The sequence below is a fragment of the Vigna angularis genome, chromosome 1 (assembly GCF_016808095.1).
Source record: "Vigna angularis cultivar LongXiaoDou No.4 chromosome 1, ASM1680809v1, whole genome shotgun sequence".
NCBI lineage: Eukaryota > Viridiplantae > Streptophyta > Magnoliopsida > Fabales > Fabaceae > Vigna > Vigna angularis.
Window position 1 is genome coordinate 45,092,574 of NC_068970.1, and position 21,834 is coordinate 45,114,407.

At 37.8% G+C, this 21,834-nt stretch overlaps 1 protein-coding gene across 1 annotated transcript in view; it reads right to left on the reverse strand.

Annotated features, from left to right (window-relative positions):
- Positions 1 to 3,186: 3,186 nt before the first annotated feature.
- Positions 3,187 to 21,834, reverse strand: part of LOC108347862 (uncharacterized) — a 39,724-nt gene continuing 21,076 nt past the window's right edge. The window contains exons 8-11 of the mRNA XM_017587308.2: positions 12,596 to 12,756; positions 4,489 to 4,590; positions 3,689 to 3,914; positions 3,187 to 3,542 (exon numbers count right to left, since the gene is read on the reverse strand). Of these exons, the coding sequence (XP_017442797.1) occupies positions 3,409 to 3,542; positions 3,689 to 3,914; positions 4,489 to 4,590; positions 12,596 to 12,756 (623 nt within the window). The 3' untranslated portion in view covers positions 3,187 to 3,408. The remainder of the gene's footprint in view (positions 3,543 to 3,688; positions 3,915 to 4,488; positions 4,591 to 12,595; positions 12,757 to 21,834) is intronic.

The following is a 21,834-nucleotide window of genomic DNA, read 5'->3' on the forward strand; positions in this document are numbered from 1 at the left end:
ACCCAAATCTTGGGCCGTCCCTCGCATCTTCGCTCGAAATTCCTCCATCGTCGTTTCAATTGCGTCAAACCGTCCCTCCAAAGCGTTCACCTTTCTCTCCATCGTGAGCCTCACCTCTGTTTGGGATCCGGCCAGTCGGACCAAACTTGATAGACTTATTTTGTCAAGAAGTCGGTCACACGTAACAACACACACCAACACTAGCAAGAACTGAAAGAATGTATATTATTGATGAAAGAATGAACAATGTACTCTCAACCTCCTAGGAACTCCTCTCCCTCCATTGGAACATACATTCAGTCTATACGTAACCGTGTACAAAAATAATCCTTCACCCTGTACAACCCATTCTCCTATTTATACAACTCCCTTTCCCTCATTATTACTAACTCACCGACATAATCGCCTTTATTCATTATTACTAATTAATAGAACTACCTTTTCCTCCTACTTATTTATTCTTTCTTCTTTCATATACTCTAAGTATGCTATCAAACTTGCTCTTTGTGAATTTCTTGTGGACATAATTAAAAATTCATTTGCTATCTAATTCAGTCATTTTAATTTGTTGTATAATTTGTCCTTTCTTCCTTAATCCCAATTATTGTTTTCAATTTTGTACTATTTTATTTATTTACCATCTTAACTTGTTTTAATTGAAAGAACTTGTATTAAATTCATAACCTATTTACTTAATTAATTTTAGCTCTTGCGTTTTGACATACATAAATTACACTTTACTGGATTTAAAAGATTTAGTGATGGTGAAACATGAGAGCAAGATCTTAGTTAGGAAAATAAAATTGCAATATCAAAACTAACTTGGTTTTTCAATTTGGCTCATCCTTACATGTAGATTTTATGAAGAATATATTTCTTAGCAAATGCCAACAACCTATTAAAACATACAAGTCTTCTACTAAGTGGAATAATATAACAATTTGGTTAGAGAATGGAAAATTTAGCACAATGGGTGACTCTGGACAACTTAACTTATGAATTGAGATTCTTTCTTCTTGAACTTCCATACATTTGACCCTACACTTCCATAGACTTGTGAAAAGATTTTTACCCTTATATCCTTCCTTCTCCAACTAGCACTCGTCTCTCCATGTCCTCTCCCCATGCGCTCTCCCCCACATTGTCTTTCCCACACTCTCTTCACACCCTTTATCCGCCCCTCTTCATCTTTTTCTTGGCTTAATATAATTTTGTATCCCTATTTTTGTCCACTTTGTTCATTGTGGGACTCGACTTTTTCGAGTGTTCAATAAAGTCCCATTTTTCATAATTTTTGTTCAATTTGTTTCTTTTGCATGATGACATCTAAATAGTTAATGGCTTAGTGTCCACGTTAGTAAATGAGTCGTTAGTTTTTGGCATACGTGGCAACTTAAAGAAATAGTGATGTGGAAATCTAGTATTTCAAAGTGGTTTTCTTCGAACAAATTTGACGTTGGTGTTGAAGTGTGTGTTTTAGAAGTTTGATCACAATCGCGTGCAACAATAGTGGGATGATTTTTCATTGAAATTGGAAGTTGAGAAGCCTAGGTCAGGTATGCGTTCTTAATCCAAGGTTGAATTTTTGTATTGGGGTATTAGGGTTTTTGTCGCTTTCTGTTGGGTTTTCTTTGTTTTTGTATTGTGTGTAGTGTTTTGGAGAAATGAGTAAAATGTTCTTTTTGGTGTGAGTGGGTATCGGTTTGGTGTGTAACATTTTGTAATTGTTTCTTAGTGGGTGGTTGTCGGTTTTCAATGTTAAGATTCATCTCCTAGCTTTTACTTTAAGCTTTTTGAGTGGTTTCATGTCGGTTTTCATTTGTAAGGTTGATTTGGAAAGTGTGACTACAAATTTGTAGTTGTGGTCCACCATAATGGGGAAGTCACTTATTGGAATGTTGATCCCAATAAATCAAGTTATTTCGAAGTGGTAACTGTCCTTATTGGAAAGTGTGACTACCGAAACATCTTTCATGTTATAGGTATTATTAAAAAAATAACTTAGTTATAACAATTACAAGTGTTTGATGGATCACAATTGAAGCAAATATGGGTACAAAGTGAAGCCATTCAGGATGAGATGCCATAGTTACTCAAAATTTGCAAGCATCACAAAACTCATTGTTGTCTCTAGCAAAAAATGGTATGTCAAAGTTAGACAAACTCCCAGTTTATGCATGACAGAATATCATATATACTTGAAGATTGAACAAACAGGGACTTCAGTACATATATATTCATGCTTGACACACATGTGTTAAATGATCATAACAGTTTAAATAATAGAGTTTTCTATCATATGAAAAAAAAATTAAATGGAGAAGACTGTCTCGCTACATATGCCATGTAATGATTGGACCTCTCCTACTAATGAACTAAGAAATAGAATACTGAAGTTTCAAAGCTTCTAATCTGCCTTTAATTAGCCAAGTAATTATAAACTGTTCTCCAACATATTAACCACTTTTAAAAAAATTTCTGACTTCAAAGAGTACAAGGAATTATTTTCACTTTCTTCATCTTTCCCTTCCACAAAGGAACGATTTCCTGCTGAACCTTATTCTTTACCGTTTACAATGTACTGGCCATCTTTAAATTGCATCTTCATGAAACTATAGACATGTACTCCAATACAACATGAACATAGAAATGCAGAAAACGGTGAGACAATGACAAAATTATGACAACATGTGACGTTAGTAAAAAATTATCACATGAGCACAATTTTTAATTACGAGATAGAATCAATCATTTGAAAGTTAGCATAAGTAAATAAATCCTATCATTTATCTATTTATTATAATACACAGTATTTCCATTTATGTTCGTGTAAAATTCATAACAATAAAAGAATGTAGTTGAGAGTGTTCGGCTTTTAGAGTGTCCGAGTTGGATTGATAACAAAAGCATAGGTGAGTTATGATCTGAGAGAAGGTCATGGTTTCTGGTTAAGGAAAAAGCTCTTGCTTTCAATAATTCAATAGCAAGTACCTTAATTGAATTTTGGAGGAAATTACTGGCCAACAATCTCAGTGGGAAAACGTTTAACATTATTTTAACAAAACATATTAGCTTAATCGAGCATTTGAAAAAGACTTCGAAGTTTGATCACCTGACATGGAAACAAGACTTCGTTTTCCAACAGTGCGTAAAATAAACATATGGGAAAATTTTGACAACATGTCGTGCAGTAAAATCAAACAATGAGTGAATTAAAAAGGATAATCGCAAGCATCTGCCACTTAAATATGTGTAAGAATAGTTGATACTAAGAATGGAGAAAAACGAATGGAAAAGTTGCAAGCGTTTAACTTGTACCAAAATAATGTTTGACGTTTACTAGACTTACGACACTAATTTTATGACAATCAAATTTGTGGACGACCTAACAATAACAATTAAAACTTTTCATTGTAGTATTTGACTACCATAATCAGCATTGAACTTGTCGTATTTGTGGGCATGGAGATGAGCTGATGGTCTTGTGTTTCTTAATGCCGTTTCTATATCTTCAGATCTGATTGGCCCAATTTTTGGCAACTCTGCAACCCAATGATTACTTTCAGTTCAAAAGGAGTAAAATTAAACTCAAGTAAATATTTAAGAAAATAGGCAACACATTGTTAAAAGGAAATCTACATAAAAGAAGCTGTTATCATCAATGTTCCTGTGTAAACAGACCACATACCATCTTCAGGAACCACCTCCTCCTGTCTCTGCTCAAGTTGTGACATCAAGCGTCTCAAGGGCTGCATTGCTGTTTCTTTACAGAGTAATCGGATATCTGACCCTGAAAATCCTTCTGTCTGATCCACAAGCAAATCATAGGGGATCGGTTCCTCGTCAGGCTGCACAGGAAGGAGTTCCTCAAACATTGCTCTCCTCGCTACTGGTTCTGGAAGTGGTACAAGGATCTTTTAATTATGGATAAGGAGCAACCATTAGAGACAGAACTATCTTTCAATTGCAACATCAGATTACTTATATCGCATCATCTATATACGTATTGGACTAAGATCTATTCTCAATATTAAAATTTTTGTTTCACCACCACAGATATCCCCAATCAAGACAACACTCTATCCCATATCTTGAAATAATAATAATAATAATAATAATAATATAATAATAATAACAATAATAATAACAATATTAATAATAATAATAATAATAATAATAATAATAATAATAATAAACAAACTTAAAGTATGCTGCCAAGGTTTACAAACACAGTACTAGTCTACAATGCATGACTGCAATTCAAATTTAAACCTAAAACAATAAATGCTCTTATATTATAAACCAAGCATCTTGGATAGAATGCCAATTTCATTTAGAGCGAATAAGATGTCCACAATCGGTAGTGTAGGAAACAAGAGTACTGAGATGATACGAGATGCCCAATAATTTATTCAATGCTCCCGAAAAAAATTGGCCTAATAATTTATGATGCACACTAATATGCACAAGCTTATATTTGAAGGATACACGCTTCTCAAGACGTCGTAGCATGGCTGCATCCAATTCCCAGGGAAGATTTGTTGCCGCCAAGACAAAAACCAGTTCATCTGTCCGGGTCAAACCATCCATCTGCAATCTTAATCAAAATGATCAATGGTGGGGAAAGAAAAGCAGAATACACACCTCACTGTTTTGATGACAATGCATATTAAGATGCAGTGTTTGAATTTCCAGAGGGCACAAGCTCCCAGGTAAATTGAAAAAACTTTCACAATTTCAAAGGCCAACTATCATGGCAAACTTAAATAACTAATAAATTATGCAGCACCGAAAAGGCAAAACTTTAACAATTTATCTGGATATTTATGATTTCATTGGAAATAATTTTTAGTTAGATTGTTTGTATTCAAATTGTACAATGAAATGGTAAGGATCTTCCTTCGCACTGCAAGGGAAGTGAAAATCCAGGATATGTGCAATATAAAATAAGAAGTACATAATTCATTGGACAGCCGAAATTATTAATTTTCTGGAGATTATCATTATTGCTTATTTAAATTGTTGGAAGTCTTATATCAAATAGTGATAAGTTCAGCTTAGAGTATAAAACCAGGTACAAACCTCACCTTACAAGCCAGTTTTGTGGAATTGAGTTAAGTTTAAAGTCTATTTTTTAACATGATATCATAGTCATGGTTTAGAGTCTATCCTAACAAAATTTGTTGTTTGAGACATATTGTTCCACTCGTTATTGGGTATCAGACCACCCATTAATGTCTAGTCCCACATAAGGTATACATACCTCTACATGAGGGAGGTGTGTTAGAAATCCCACATCATCTAGTGATTAGGTCAGTTTAGAGTATATAAGTGGATGTAAACCTCACCTTACAAGCCAGGTTTTTAGGATTGAGTTAGACTTAAAGTCCACTCCTTAACATAAACAAATGATCCAACAACCTTCTAAAAGATCCTTGTAAAACAGTTCTATGATATCAATACATAACCTGATTTCTCTTTGGTCATTTTCTAGTTTAAAAGTGTTAGAATAGGTTTTAAATGTAGGTAGGAAGTAGTTGAATTGAAAAATTAATGGATTAGCTTTATCTATGTTTGTACCTTGATCTTTGCTCTTCGCCATTCTAATTGTATAAGAATTCTATCAATATAAATATGAGAGCTTGTGAGGAAGTGATCAGGTACTCTCAAATTCATCCATCTGAAAAAGGAATTGTGATCTGGTCATTGTCTATGTAGTTCGGTACTGTCCGCTATAATATGTAGTCATCCGCCGTTATTCATCACTAAAGTTTTGTCCTCCGATACACCGCCACAACTGTCCTAGGTGCATGTGTCTCACTTGCCACCTTCCAATGGTCGAAATCTTTTTGAACTACCACGAGATAACTTGTCGGAGCTCTTCGAGCCCATTGTTGCTCTCTGTTTTTTGTTCTAGTACCATTTGGTGAAGTCTTCTAGTGTCAATCATAGTTTCTGTCACACAAAAACCCTAGGTTTCTCTCTCTTGAAACCATAGTTTTCTCTCTCTTCAAACCCTAGGCTGCCTTCTATTTTGATTATTGCATTACTCTATTGTCTCCCTACCTCAATCTTATTCAACTTATCTTCAGTGACTATCTCTCATGTCATAATTTCTACTCGTAAAAAGGGAGGTTGTGGCACTAGAGGGTGTCCTCATGGTTAAGCGTCCCCCGATGCACATACTATAAAAGAATGGGTCAAACCTAAAAGAACTCTTACTCTTTACATGGCTTTCCAAACATGACAACAATATTTCTAAATTTGAAGTTCCTAAACCAATGTACTCTAGTGAAAAATATAAGGAATATCTTAGGTTAAGGTATGATAACCAAGCACAACCTTTCATTTATTCTATTTTGTCAAAAGCTTGTATTTCTCCAACCTTGTAGTCTCAAAGTTCATGGAAAATCGATTCAAGTACTTCTGATCACATTTCTAGAAATGCTGTTATTTTCTTGTATTTCTCATACTAAATTACTAAATTTCTCATGTTATTACTTTAGACAATGGATCCAAAGATACTTCATAGGGAGTTGGTCAAATCTCCCTGTCTCTTTTGTTTTACCTAAAGCATGTTCTTATTGTCCTTATTTGTTCTTTTAACCTAATTTTTTTAAGTCAATCAACCAAATTTTTAAATTTTTTCATAACCATTTATGCCAAGTTCTTTGTTATACAAGAGCGTGGTACAAGTAGATTAATTGGTGAAGGACAAGAATATAGAGGACTCTAGTATCTTTGTCTAGTTCGTCAATGTCTTGTTTAGCATCCCCATCTCCTAAGCTCTTACATGATTGCTTAGGTCATCCACATTTATCAAAATCAAAAGGGATGTTTCTTGAACTTACAAACTTCAAGTCTTTGAATGTGAGTCATGTCAACTAAGAAAACATGTTCAATCTTCTTTTCCAGAAACAAGATGCAACTCTATATTTCTATAATTCATACTATCGTTTGAGGTCCAAGTTGAGTCACGTATGTTAGAATATTTACCTTATTTATCATCATTGTAGTATGTCTAGTATAAATAGTAGTAGTACCTAGGTCTGCACCTAGGTCAAGGGGCAGACCGTAATCTTCCATATACTTTTGTATCAAAACTTTCTTATATATAGAATGAGTGAGAGGGATCTTTCAAGCCCTCTAGAATTATTTTACAGTTTCAAACTCAAGTTGGTATTAGAGTGGGTCGATCCCGCTCTGGTTTCTGTCTCGTAGCATTTGTTTGGTGTCGTTTGCCACTGTCTACGGTTGTTCAGTCCCTATCTGCAACTGTCCACTGCAGTTTGAAGCGCTTCAACGTTGTCAACCACTGTTCTTCATTGTTTCACTGTTGTCCGTCGCCAGCTGCTGTCACAGTTCTGTACAATTACCACAGGATCTGGTTCTTCTCTTTGCGTGACGACCACCCCCCCGGTGTTGGGGTCCCGTTCTCCTCCACACACCGCCATACACTCCATCTTTGTGTGCCGCGAAGAGGCGCGTACTGTTCACACGCCACTCTCCACTCATCGGATTGCCATCGCGACACCTCCACAGCAATCGATGATCCTTCCTCTCCCTGTTCCGACCCTCAAAACTCCTCTTTGAAAGGGTCCCTAAGCTTCCCTTGAAGAATGTTGGTTTAAACCCTTAGGGTTTTCTAGCTCCTTGTTGTTGCGGTTTCTTCTTCAGAAATGGCGTCTAGCAGTGCTCTTTCATTCTCCGGAAGTCCATCAATTACTTCCGAGAAGTTAAAAGGAAAAAATTATCTATCATGGTCTGCTACTGTTGAAATGTGGTTCCTTGGCCACGGGCATTATGACCACCTTGAGCGAGATGGAAGCCATGTGCCGGTTGAAAAAGCTTATCAATGGAAACAAGCAAATTTCCAGTTTTGTACTCTGTTATGGAAATCAGTGGAACCCAAACTTCTTATATCTCTGAGAGCTTTCAGAACTTGTCACTCCTTTTGGAAGAAAGCTCAAAGCATCTAAGCCAACAATATTCAGCGTCTCTATGACATGACAAACATGCTTGCATCTCTTAAAATGGCAGACCATGAATCCTTCATGGCTGAAACACAATCTGTTGTCGGAGAACTAAGGATGTTTTCGGAAGCAGACTCATAAGAGGATATCAAGAAGAAACTAGACAAATATTACATGGTGTTGATCTTTCGTCCCCTACATCCAAATTTTGATCATATCAGAGATCAACTTCTGACCAGTCATGAGGTCCCCTACATGGAAACATTGACCACTTGCCTTCTGCGTGTCCCGAAACCTCAAACACAGGAAACGCATGAACTAGTGGAACCATCTGTCATGGTTGCCACACGAGGAAGAGAAGGATGTGGCATTAGAGGAGGAGGACGAGGTCGGGAACGTCCTCAATGCACATACTGCAAAAGGATGAGTCACACTCAAGAGAATTGCTACTCCTTAGATGGTTTCCCTTCCAAAATCGCCAATATTTCGAAGACTGAAACTTCCACTTTTAAGTTCACCGAGGATGAATACCAAGAGTATCTAAGGTTAAAGTCTAACAGCTTCGCACAAACATCTCAATCACCCATTGCATTAACACCCTACATTTCTCAATCCATGGAAGGTCAAAATTCATGGGTAATTGACTCAGGTGCTTCTGATCACATTTCTAGTAATACCTCTTTGCTCTCATTCATTTCCTTTCGAGAAAAACCTCATTTCATAACCCTTGCAACTGAATCTAAAACTTCCTCAAAAGGAGTCGGTCATGTTTCCTTGTCTCCCACCCGCAATCTAAACTATGTCCTTTTTGTCCCTGATTGTCCTTTTAATTTAATTTCTCTAAACCAGTTGACCAAAATGTTAAATTGTTCAATAACCTTAGATCACAAAGCTTGTTATACAGGAGCATGGTTCAGGGAGACAGATTGGAGAAGGATATGAAGCTGGTAAATTATACCATTTTGGATCTCGTCAAAGGTGTCCTGTGTTGCTGCTCCTAATCCTAAAGTGCTACATGATCGACTTGGCCATCCTCATTTGTTCAAATTAAAAAAGTTGTGCCCTGAACTTAGTGGTCTCCAAACCTTAGAATGTGAGTCATGTCAACTAGGAAAACATGTTAGATCTACCTTTCCTAAAAGGTCTCAATCAAGATTCAATTCTAATTTTTCAACCATCCATTCTGCTATATGGCAACCTAGTCGTATCTCCTCCTTTGGATTTAAATATTTTGTTACCTTCATTGATGAATATTAAAGATGTACTTGGTTTATCTTTTGAAAAATCGTTCTGAATTGTTAGCCATCTTTACATCTTTTTTGAATGAAATCAAAGAATCAATTTGGTCAAGTAATCAAAATATTAAGAATTGATAATGCCAAAGAGTATTTCTCATCCTCCTTTTCTGCAATCTTGAGTTCTCATGGTATATTACAACATTCTACTTGTCCTCATACACTGCAGCAAAATGGTATAGCAGAACGAAAAAATAGACACTTGGTTGAAACTACCCGTACCCTTTTGCTTGGTGCCCATATTCATGCCCATCACTGGGGAATGTTATCTTATTAATAGGATGCCCTCCTCCTCTCTTGATCATAGTGTCCCTTTCTCCATTCTGTTTCCATTGATCCTCTCTTTCACACATCTCCCTGAACGTGTGACTGTGTATGTTTTGTTCATAAGATGTCTCTAGGACTAGATAAACTTTTTGTTCACGCTCTCAAATGTGTCTTCTTAAGACTACTCTCGACTCCAAATAGGATATCGGTGTTACTCTCCTGAAACTAAGAAGTATTACATGTCTGCCAATGTCACATTCTTTGAACTTACTCCTTACTTCTTTTTGTCGGTGCAGGATGTTCATATCCTCCAACAGGTTCTTCTTATTCCAGTGGTAGAGTCAAATAGCTTTATTGTCTCAATCCAAGTCTTGATTAAAATCCTCATGAACCCGTTTCTTCACATACTAAGATCATCCCAAAGGGCCCCAATGGATAGTCGACCTACCCAAGAAAATGATGAATCTCCTACTTCAGATTCTTCTCCCTCGTCACCTGCTACCACGCCTCCTGGTGCCAATGATTTAGCATGGCCTATTGCCCTCAAAAAAGGTACTCGTTCCACTCGAAACCCTCATCCCATTTATAATTTTCATAGCTATCATTGATTGTCACCCTCTTATTTTCTCTTTTATCTTCAGTGTCTTTTATTGTTATACCAAAGAATGTGAAAGAAGCACTTGATCATCCTGGATGGCAACAAGCTATGATTGCAAAAATGCATGCTCTTGACCACAGTAATAATTGGGAGTTGGTGCCCCTTCTCCCGGGCAAAAAGGTGGTTGGTTGTCGATGGGTATATGTAGTTAAAGTCAGCCTTGATGATGAAATTGGTCGGTTCAAAGCCTGACTTGTTGCAAAAGGTTACACTCAGGTTTATGGTCTTGATTATTGTGACACTTTCTCTCTTGTAGCCAAGATGACTAATACTCGCCTCTTCTTTGCCATGGCAGCCAATTGTTACTGGCCACTTCATCAATTGGATATCAAGAATGCCTTCCTACATAGTGATCTTGAGGAAGAAGTTTATATGGAGAAATCTCATGGGTTTATTGCTCAGGAGGAGTTTGGTATGGTATGCAAATTGCATCAATCTCTATGTGGCCTCAAGCAATCACCACATGCTTGGTTTGGAAAGTTTAGCTCCATTGTTCAAAAATTTGGGCTAAAATGCATTGAAGCAGACCATTCGGCTTTTTACTGTTATTCTTTTCTTGGAAAATGTGTTTACTTAATAGTATATGTTGATGATATAGTCATTACAGGAAATGATGTTGTTGGAATATCTCAACTGAAAACATACTTGTGTAGACATTTTCAAACCAAGAATCTTGAAAGTCTCAAATACTTCTTAGGCATTGAAGTAGCGCAATCAAAAGATGGAGTTGTAATCACCCAAAGGAAGTATGCTCTTGATATATTACAAGAAACAGGCATGATTGATTGCAGATCGGTAGACAATCCCATGGACCCAAACTAGAAATTAAGGACAGAAGAAGGTGAATTATTCTCCAATCCAGAGAAGTATAGAAGGTTGGTTGGAAAACTGATTTATTCATGCAAGCTCCATGTGTTGACCATTGGAATGCTCTTATTCGCATTCTAAGGTATGTCAAAAAGGCTCCCGGACAGGGATTGTTATATGAAGATAAAGGAAGCAATCAGGTCTCTGGGTACTGTGATGCAGATTGAGCATGTTCGCCTATTGATAGACGGTCTACTACTGGATATTGTGTTTTTCTGGGAGGAAACATTATTTCATGAAAAAAGTAAGAAACAAAATGTAGTAGCTCGATCAACAGCTGAAGTCGAGTATAGGGCAATGACGTCACTGACATGTGAACTTATATGGGTGAAATAATTCCTTCAAGAGCTTAACTTCTATGACATCCATACTATGAAGATGTATTGTGATAATCAAGATGCTCTCCACATTGCATCAAATCCAATGTTTCACAAAAGGACTAAACATATAGAAATTGATTGTCATTTTGTTCGTGAAAAGTTGTTGACTAAAGAAATATGTACTGAGTTTGTTGGGTAAAAAGATCAACTCGCAGATGTGTTGACCAAGTCATTAAGGAGTCCTCAGATTGAGTTTATTTGTTCCAAACTTGGTACATACAATTTATATGCTCCAGCTTGAGGGGGAGTGTTAGAATATTTACCTTATTTATCATCATTGTAGTGTGTCTAGTATATATATTAGTAGTACCTAGGTCTGCACCTAGGGGTCTAGGGGCAGACCCGTAACCTTCCATGTACTTTTGTATATGACTTTCGTATATATAGAATGAGAGTAAGAGGGATCTTTCAAGCTCTCTAGAATTATTTTACAATTTCAATCTCAAGTGATATTATATTGAGCACTATTATTAATTTATATGACACATTTCAAGTTACTTTCATTATATTTATCATTGAATATGATATATAATTCATGATTAAAAAATTAGCTTATCAATCATGGTTAGATTGATAGTGCAGTAGACATTTAACTCCCATTATTCTTTGTCTCAAAAAAGTAAAGATCAAGGTTCAAATTTAGTGGGTGTATAGTATGATCAGAAACACGAATACTAAATAAAGAATTAAATTTAAATACAATAGTAGTGTAAGCCTTTTTAACATTGTCATCAAATTATAAAGTGTCGTATATTGTAAGATTGTTAACTCTTGTAATAACTACATTTAAAGTCAAACATGATATGGTAATTTCTTACTGTTGTCAATATAAATTTTTACGATAGCCATTGATTGCTACTACAAAAATCGTGGGTCCACCTTTAAGTGATGAAATTGATATCTCTTTGTTTGTTAAAGAATCCCCTACAAGTAAAATTTTTTTTAGTTGTTTTGCTGATGTCCCATACGGGTTATAAATGTAGGACGGGTTTGGTATTATCTAACTCCAAAAGCTAGCTCAACGGCGATAATTGTCCAAAATCTTATTCCAAGGTACATTTTGGATCATATATAAAAAATGGTATAAAATATGAACTGGGTGGGTTAACTAACTTGATTATAAAAAGTATGTTCAATGTAAGAAACAAGCATCACCTGAACAAGAAGCTCAGTTTTCAACCGTCTACTTGCTTCATGTTCACTACGAGATTCCCCACGTTGACTAATGATTGCATCAATTTCGTCAAGAAATATTGTTGAGGGTGCATGATGCCTTGCAAGTTCAAATAACACTTTCACTAACTTCTCCGAATCACCTGCAGTCCAAAAATAACTTCTGAAATGTACATATTCAATAAGTAAAAAACTACAACAAAGAGGAAGCCGAAAGAGGAACACGTTAAAAGCCCTCATTTATCAAAATAATGTTTCGCATATTAATGAGTTTTCCTCATCTTTGTCTCAGATTTATTTACGTAGCAACCTTTTAAGCAGTGCAGTGTGGTGTCCATTGCGGACAATAGTACTTACGTGAATGAAATAGCGACCCTTGATTCCAAAAATTGCTGTAAACACTAATAGTAGCCTATTCGGGTCTATTTAGAGGTCTTTTTAAAAGATTTTAATTTCCAAAACAATATTCTGCTTATGAAATCAATGAAAAAGCTGTTGCTTCTCAGTATTCCTCTTGACCCAACCCTCTTTTTTCTGTACAAAGTTTCTTGAACTCATTTCTCTCAACCCAGCACTCTGGTGACTGGTTTAGGGGCCCTGGTGGATGAGATAGGACTTTTGATTCCAAAATTCCCTCTAAATGTATTAGCCTATTTAGGGGCCTATTTTAGAGATTTCAATTTCCAAAACAATATTCCGCTTATGACATAAATGAAAAAGCTATTGTTTCCAGTAGTTCTCTTGACCCAACCCTCATTTTTCTGCACAAAGTCTCTCGACCTCATTTGTCTCTCACGCTAGCACTTTGGTAACTGGTTTATCACTTTCTCTGCCTCTGTTTTCTCTGCTCTGGAAACTGGTTGCTGGTTTCTCTGCTCTCTGACTGGGTCTGATAAGAGATTGCTGCTCTGCTCAACTCTTGTGACCTCTTGTTATGAGACATGGCAACATGTAAAAGACTTGTATTTGACTTTTGTCTTATTTAAGACACCAATGACTCTTTTATGTTAATTACGACTGTCATGAGTAATTTTTAATTTGTATCATGTATGAGAATTTATATTTACTTGGTGTAAATTGTATAAAATACATAAAGAAATTAAGAAATAAAGGTTATCTATCTAGCACAGCACACTTATGGGACTTTTCTCTACACACTTCTATTGAGGATTTAATTAACACACTGATAAAGAAGCTACATTATCTTCTATGGGCATTTCAAAACCGTTCAATGAGCAAGGTAAATCCACAAATATGGATGGAATTATGAATAATACCGACATGCAAATAAACTATTTTTAAAATATGTACTGAACTAGAAGCTCTCGTCATCTTAGATCATATGCACCAATTTAATGGCATTTGAAGAATAAAACTAATAATAGATGCCAATAAAAAATTCAATTGTACTAAATGTTAAAGTACGAGTTCCACATAAAAAGAGTGGGGAGAAATACACTTATTTACAAAATAAAACAGATAGACATACACACACGGCAGTTCTTCAACGCACTATTTTTAAATTATTATCGATTTAGTATTGACTCACGTAAATTATAGAATGACTTTAATGTAAGGAAGATATACAATGTGATGATTATTAAATTATAAATGCATCATGTCATAAAAAGTATTTTAGAGATATTAAAATTAATTTTCTTTTTTTCTCATTTCATTAAGGACATAATAGTCTTTAAATAAATAATTCAAGTTTTGAACTATCTAGACAAAGATGTCAAATGTTGAGGGAGTTATCAGAAGATTAAAAAAATTGTTTTTGCTTTGTTCAATGCTCTCTTTAAAAGGGTTACATTCTTTGAAAAAAAGGAAAAAGGAAGGAAGCCCTTAGGGGCAATTTCACATCATCAAGTGTTAGATTAAAGTTCAAGAGACCCTTTTATTTGATTTTGATTTTTTACTTAAATAACAAAGTGTAAAACAAATCTTTATAAGCATCATGACTTCATCAGACAAGTGGTTTGCGTAGGTTCTATGTCTAATAAGTTTTTTGCCTGAACAGATTGCTTATGTTCTTTGTCTAATAAGTTTTTGCTTGAACAGACAATTAACATACTTCGTTTGACATATGATAAGCCTTGAAGATTCATGGTACACATCAAAGGATGTTTGACACTTCGTTTCTCTCGAGCATCTCACATCAAGATCTCTTGAAGAGCATGCTTAAAGGTGATCCATGCAAACAGCCTTTTAGTAAAGTAATAATGTTAGTGTTGCAAAGTGTATCAGCTGTATCAAATCTTGCACTTTTTTGGTAGAAAGAAGCTACCTGACTAGGCATCATAAACCATGTCGTGGATAACAGGAGTTGTGCAAAGAAGCCACAAGCATTTAATATGTCTCATGCTTAAACATGGTCAGACAAAAGACAATGAAGAAGAAAGCCTCAAAAAACTCACAAGGGATTTGTTAGAATATTTACCCTATTTATCATCATTATATTATGTCTAGTATATATATAGTAGTACCTAGGTCTGCAGTTAGGATTATCCTTTTTATCATGTACTTTTGTATCATAACATTCTCATATATAGAATGAGAATGAGAGGGATCTTTCAAGCCCTCGAGAATTATTTTACATTTTCAATCTCAAGTTGGTATCAAAACGGGTAATCCCGCACTGGTTTTTGTCTAGTCTCCAAACCTTAGTTGTTGTCCGCAACTGCCCGACACCGTTTGCCACTATTCGGCGTCGTTTGTTGTTGTCCACCTTCGTCTGGCACTGTTAGTGGAGCTATCCACTGAATTTTGTCACCATCAACCTCTGCTCCTGCCATTCTGACACCGTTCGCCGCCGTTTGCCACTGTCTGTCGTCGGCGACTGTCATAGTTTCGTCCGGTGACCACTAGATCTAGTTCACTTCTCCGCACGAGAGCCAACCCCATCGGTGTCGGAGCTCCATTCTCATCCACACGCCGCCACATGCAACATCTTTGTGCGCTGCGAACAGGAGCGTGATGCTCACCTCCATAGCAGTCACTAGCCTCTCCTCTCTCCGTTCTGCCCCTTCATACAGTGTTACGTTAGCGTCCAGACAAAACCTTTTCAATAGTCACCTAGGGTTTGCGGTTTCTCCTCCGGATTCTTTATCCCTTGATCCGAAATGGCTTCTAGTTGTGTCATCTGTTTTTCCGGAAGTCCCTCCATCACATCTGAAAAGTTAAATGGAAAAAATTATTTATCTTGGTTGTCTGCCGTTGAGATGTGGTTTCTTGGTCAAGGTCATTATGATCACCTTGAGCAAGATGGCAGCCATGTACCAGTTGATAAAGTTGACATGTGGAAATAAGCAGATTTCTAGTTGCGTGCTCTGTTGTGGCAATTAGTGGAACCCAAACATCTTCTATCTATGAGAGCTTTCAAAACATGTCAGTCCATTTGGAAGAAAGCTCAAAGTATCTATGCGAATGATATTCAACGTCTCTATGACTCGGCAAAGAAGCTTGCATCTCTTAAAATGGCAAACCATGATATGGTGTCCTTCATGGCTGAAGCCCAATTTGCTATTGAAGAACTTAGTATGTTTTTGGAAGTGGACTCATTAGAAGATATCAAGAAGAAACTAGACAAATATTACATGGTGTTGATCCTTCGTGCCCTACATCTTGATTTTGATAATCTCGGAGATCTACTTCTGACCAGTCATGAGGTCCCCTCCATGGAAACATTGACCACAAACTCAAACTCAGGAAGCGCATGAACTAGTGGAACCATCTGTCATGGTTGCCACATGAGGAAGAGGAGGACATGGCACTAGAGGAAGAGGACGAGGAGGTCGGGGACGTCCTCAATGCACATACTGTAAAAAGATGAGTCACACTCAAGAGAATTGATGCTCCTTACATAGTTTCCCTTCTAAAACCGTCAAAATTTCGAAGACTGAAACTTTCACTTTTAAGTTCACCGAGGATGAATACCAAGAGTATCTAAGGTTAAAGTCTAACAGCTTCGCACAAACATCTCAATCACCCATTGCATTAACACCCTACATTTCTCAATCCATGGAAGGTCAAAATTCATGGGTAATTGACTCAGGTGCTTCTGATCACATTTCTAGTAATACCTCTTTGCTCTCATTCATTTCCTTTCGAGAAAAACCTCATTTCATAACCCTTGCAACTGAATCTAAAACTTCCTCAAAAGGAGTCGGTCATGTTTCCTTGTCTCCCACCCGCAATCTAAACTATGTCCTTTTTGTCCCTAATTGTCCTTTTAATTTAATTTCTCTAAACCAGTTGACCAAAATGTTAAATTGTTCAATAACCTTAGATCACAAAGCTTGTTATACAGGAGCATGGTTCAGGGAGACAGATTGAAGAAGGATATGAAGCTGGTAAATTATACCATTTTGGATCTCGTCAAAGGTGTCCTGTGTTGCTCCTCCTAATCCTAAAGTGCTACATGATCGACTTGGCCATCCTCATTTGTTCAAATTAAAAAAGTTGTGCCCTAAACTTAGTGGTCTCCAAACCTTAGAATGTGAGTCATGTCAACTAGGAAAACATGTTAGATCTACCTTTCCTAAAAGGTCTCAATCAAGATGTAATTCTAATTTTTCAACCATCAATTCTGGTATATAGGGACCTAGTCGTATCTCCTCCTTTGGATTTAGATATTTTGTTACCTTCATTGATGAATATTCAAGATGTATTTGGGTTTATCTTATGAAAAATGATTCCCAATTGTTAGCTTTTTAAATGAAATCAAAGAATCAATTTGGTCAAGTAATCAAAATATTAAGAAGTGATAATGCCAAAGAGTATTTCTCATCCTCCTTTTCTTCCATCTTTAGTTCCAATGGTATCTTACATCAGTCTACTTCTCCTCATACACCGCAGCAAAATGGTATAGCAAACCGAAGAAATAGACACTTGGTTGAAACTGCCCGTACCCTTTTGATTGATGCCCATATTCCTATCCATCACTAGGGGATGTCATCTTAACTGTATGTTATCTTATTAATAGGATGTCTTCCTCCTCTTTTGATCATAAAATTCCTTTCTGTTTCCTAATGATCATCTCTGTGAGAAATAGAAAAGATTGGGAGAAAATATCCCTTGTGTGTTTAGCCTACAGATAGGGTAGTTTATTTATATTGTAAGATATGGGCCAATGCCCTTAATACAAAATAGACTAAGCCCAAATAACAAAAACACACATCTTAACATCTAACACTCCCCCTCAAGCTGGAGCATATAAATCATATGTTCCAAGCTTGTTACAAAGATAATCAATTCTAGGTCCTCGTAAGGACTTAGTGAATATGTCTGCCAACTGGTTGCTTGAGTTAACAACTGTTTTAGAAATTGACTCACCACACTAACTGCGAAGGAAATGTCAGGACACGTAACAGTAAGATAGTTTAATTTACCAACTAGTCTTCTGTACCGTTCAGGATCTGAGAAAGGCTCCCCCTGATTTGGTAGGAGTTTGATGTTAGGGTCCATAGGTGTCTCAACAGATTTACAGTTCATTAACCCTGTTTCCTCCAAGATGTCTAACGCATACTTCCTCTGAGATATGACAATACCATCATTGGATTGTGCTACTTCAATACCCAAAAAGTACCGGAGTTTGCCAAGATCTTTGGTTTGAAAATGATGACAAAGGTGTTGTTTCATCTGAGAGATGCCAAGATAGTCGCTTCCTGTGAGAACAATATCATCGACATACACTATTAAGTAGATACATCCAGCACTCGAGTGGCGATAGAACACTGAATGATCCGCTTCACTACGAGACATACCAAATTGTTGAACAACACAACTGAATTTACCAAACCAGGTCCGAGGAGACTGTTTTAGGCCATATAAGGATTTGCGAAGACGACATATCAATCCAGATGACTCCCCCTGAGCAACAAAGCCAGGCGGTTGCTCCATATAAATTTCTTCCTGCAAATCACCATTGAGGAAAGCATTTTTGACATCAAGTTGGTAAAGAGGCCATTGTCGAAGAGCGGCCATGGCAATGAATAGGCGAACAGAGGTCATTTTTGCCACTGGAGAAAAAGTATCACCATAATCCAAACCAAAAATCTGTGTGTAGCCTTTGGCAACCAGTCGAGCTTTCAGACGATCAATTGTGCCATCAGGACCAACCTTGATAGCATACACCCACCTGCAACCAACAACAGACTTTCCAGATGGTAATTGGACAAGCTCCCAAGTTCCACTTTCCTGTAAAGCACTTAATTCATTCATCATAGCTTGACGCCAACCAGGATGAGTTAAGGCATCACCCACAGATTTGGGAATTGACACAGAAGAAATGGATGAGAGACAAGTATAAAAAGATGGAGATAATCTGTGGTAATTAAGAACAGTATAATGGGGGGAAGGGTTACGGGTAGAGCATATACCTTTACGGAGGGCAATAGGCAAGTCAGACTCAGTTGCTGGAGCCGGAGGAGACACATGAGGCGGCACCAGATGTGAGTCATGAGGGAGACAATTACGGCGACTATAAACCTGAAGGGGTGGAGGTGAAGGATGATCCTGTGGTGAATGAGAGTCTAAAGAAGGAGAAGACAAAATGGGTGGAGCATCACCAGGAGGATCACAGATGAGAGGAATATCAACAGTAACAGGGAGAGGTACAGAACTAGAAGATAGATGTGAAAAGTAAAAAGAAGACTCATCAAAAGTGACATCAGCAGAAATAAAATGACGATTGAGGGAAGGGGAAAAACACTTATAGCCCTTTTGTGACCGTGGAAATCCTAAGAAGACACATTTGTGAGACCTAGGAGATAACTTATCATGACCAGGACTAAAATCATGAACAAAACATGTAGACCCAAAAACTCGAAGAGGTAATGGATGTAGAGGGTCTTGAGGAAATAAGATAGAATGAGGGATTTTGTTATCTAAGACGGAAGATGGCATTCGGTTGATAAGATAACATGTTGTGAGAACTGCATCACCCCAAAAACGAGAGGGTACTTGACCATGAATCAGAAGTGTACGAGTTGTTTCAATAAGGTGTCTATTCTTGCGCTCAGCCACCCCATTTTGTTGAGGGGTATAAGCACATGAGGTTTGGTGAAGAATGCCATGAGAAGCCATAAACTGTTTAAACGGTTGAGAAAGGTATTCACGGCCATTATCACTACGTAAATTTCGAATAGACACCCCAAACTGTGTTTTTATTTCATTGAAAAAAGATTGAAAAATAGAAAACAACTCAGAACGATTCTTCATTAAAAGCAACCAAGTACATCTGGAATAGTCATCAATAAAGGTAACAAAATACTGAAAACCTAAAATGGACTTAACACGACTAGGTCCCCAAATGTCAGAATGAACCAATGAAAAGGGGGACGACGCCCGTTGTGAGACACTACGAGGAAAGGAACTACGAGTATGCTTCCCTAACTGACAAGACTCACACGACAAACTTGATAATGTGGACAACCTCGGGACAAGTTGTTGTAGTTTGGCAAGACTAGGATGACCGAACTGAGCATGAAGAAGGGATGGTGACTCCATGACTACGCCAACATGTGGAGAAGGGCAGAGATGATAAAGGCCATGAGACTCACATCTTGTGCCAATCATGTGTTTCGAACTCCGGTCCTGCAACCAAACAGAATCTTTAGTAAAGGAAATAACACAATTAAGAGTACGAGTTAAACGACTAATGGACAATAAGTTGAAGGGAGACCTAGGGACATAAAGTACAAGATCAATGGATATGGATGGAAAAATATTAACAGTACCAATACCATGAGATGAGACTCCAGACCCATCAGCCATTGTTACCGAGGGTAAACTATCCGGACATGACAAGGAAGAAAACAAGGACTTGTTACCAGTGATATGATCGGTGGCGCCTGAGTCAAGGACCCAAGGTCCAAGGGAGTGACTTAGACCAACAAAAGGTGTACCTGTACGTGCAACAGATGCAGATGTAGTGGAACCAGAGTGCTGATGATCCTCATACCATCTGAGAAATTCGTTAAAGATTGCAGGTTTGTCTACGATATTAGATGAAGTAGGATGGTCTGTAGACGATGATCGGGGAGGTGGATCAGAATTTGCCATTGCTACAGGTCGAGGAGGACGTCCATGGAGAGCATAACATCTATCAATCTTGTGGCCTAACTTGCCACAATGGTCACATTTTGGACGTCCTTTACTTGGCTTGCGAAACCAACTTCGATCATCACGTTGAGCAGCCATAATAGAGGAATCATCAGTATGAGGGGATGTCTCAGTGACGGGTTTGCTCGGTATACGCAAAAGAGCAGAACAAGTAGAAGTAAAGTTGGGTATGACAGGAGAACCCAAAATCTGATCACGGACATAAGAAACATCATCAGAGAGTCCGTATAATGCCAACAACATGAAGAACTTTGATCGTTGTTCCAATTCTTCAGCAGGAGTGGAAGCAGGAGGTAATATATCATTAAAGTCATGAAGAAGGCCATGAATTTTACCCAAATATTCTGCCATGGGACCAAGATTGCGCAGACCAATAACAGTTAATAGGTCCTGACAAACACCATAAAGACGCTGAGTGTCATTTGTGTATAACAACTTCGCTTGTGCCCATACTTCTAAACATGTCTCATAGGATCGAAACATTTGTTTCAGTGAGGAGTGAATGGTGGACTTTATAACAATGCATAACTGAGCATCAATTTTCATCTAGCGGGAAGTGTCATCTATGGGAGCAGTAGTCACATTTTGAGTAAGATGATCTAAGTACCCCTGACTCTTCAACCAAAGTTTGATGTCGGACGCCCAGGTTGCATAATTTGTGCCATCTAACTTGTCAATGGACAAGTGTACATTCACATAATTAGTATATATTGAGGGATCAGAAGATGAGCCACCAATAGAGGTGTTTGTAGACGAGGAAGACGCCATGGAGAGGGAGAAACCCTAAAAATTCAAAGTGCTCCGATTGACGCAACGACCACAGATCCAGAAAGAGGGCGAGGAGGCGATCACGGCGGTGCTGATCAGCGACGGAAAGCTCCGGCGACGCGTCGGCACGCGCGGCAGCAGCGGTGACTCTTGCGGCGGCGCGTGGAGGCGCGTGGGTGTGGTCGCCCAGCCGAGACGATTCCGATGGTGTGGTCGCCGGTCGATTCTGGAACTCCGGCGACGGCGGCGGCAGCGGCGACGGCGGCGGCAACGGTGGAGGCGACGGCAGCAGTGGAGGCGACGGCAGCGACAGTGATGGGTGTCGGAGA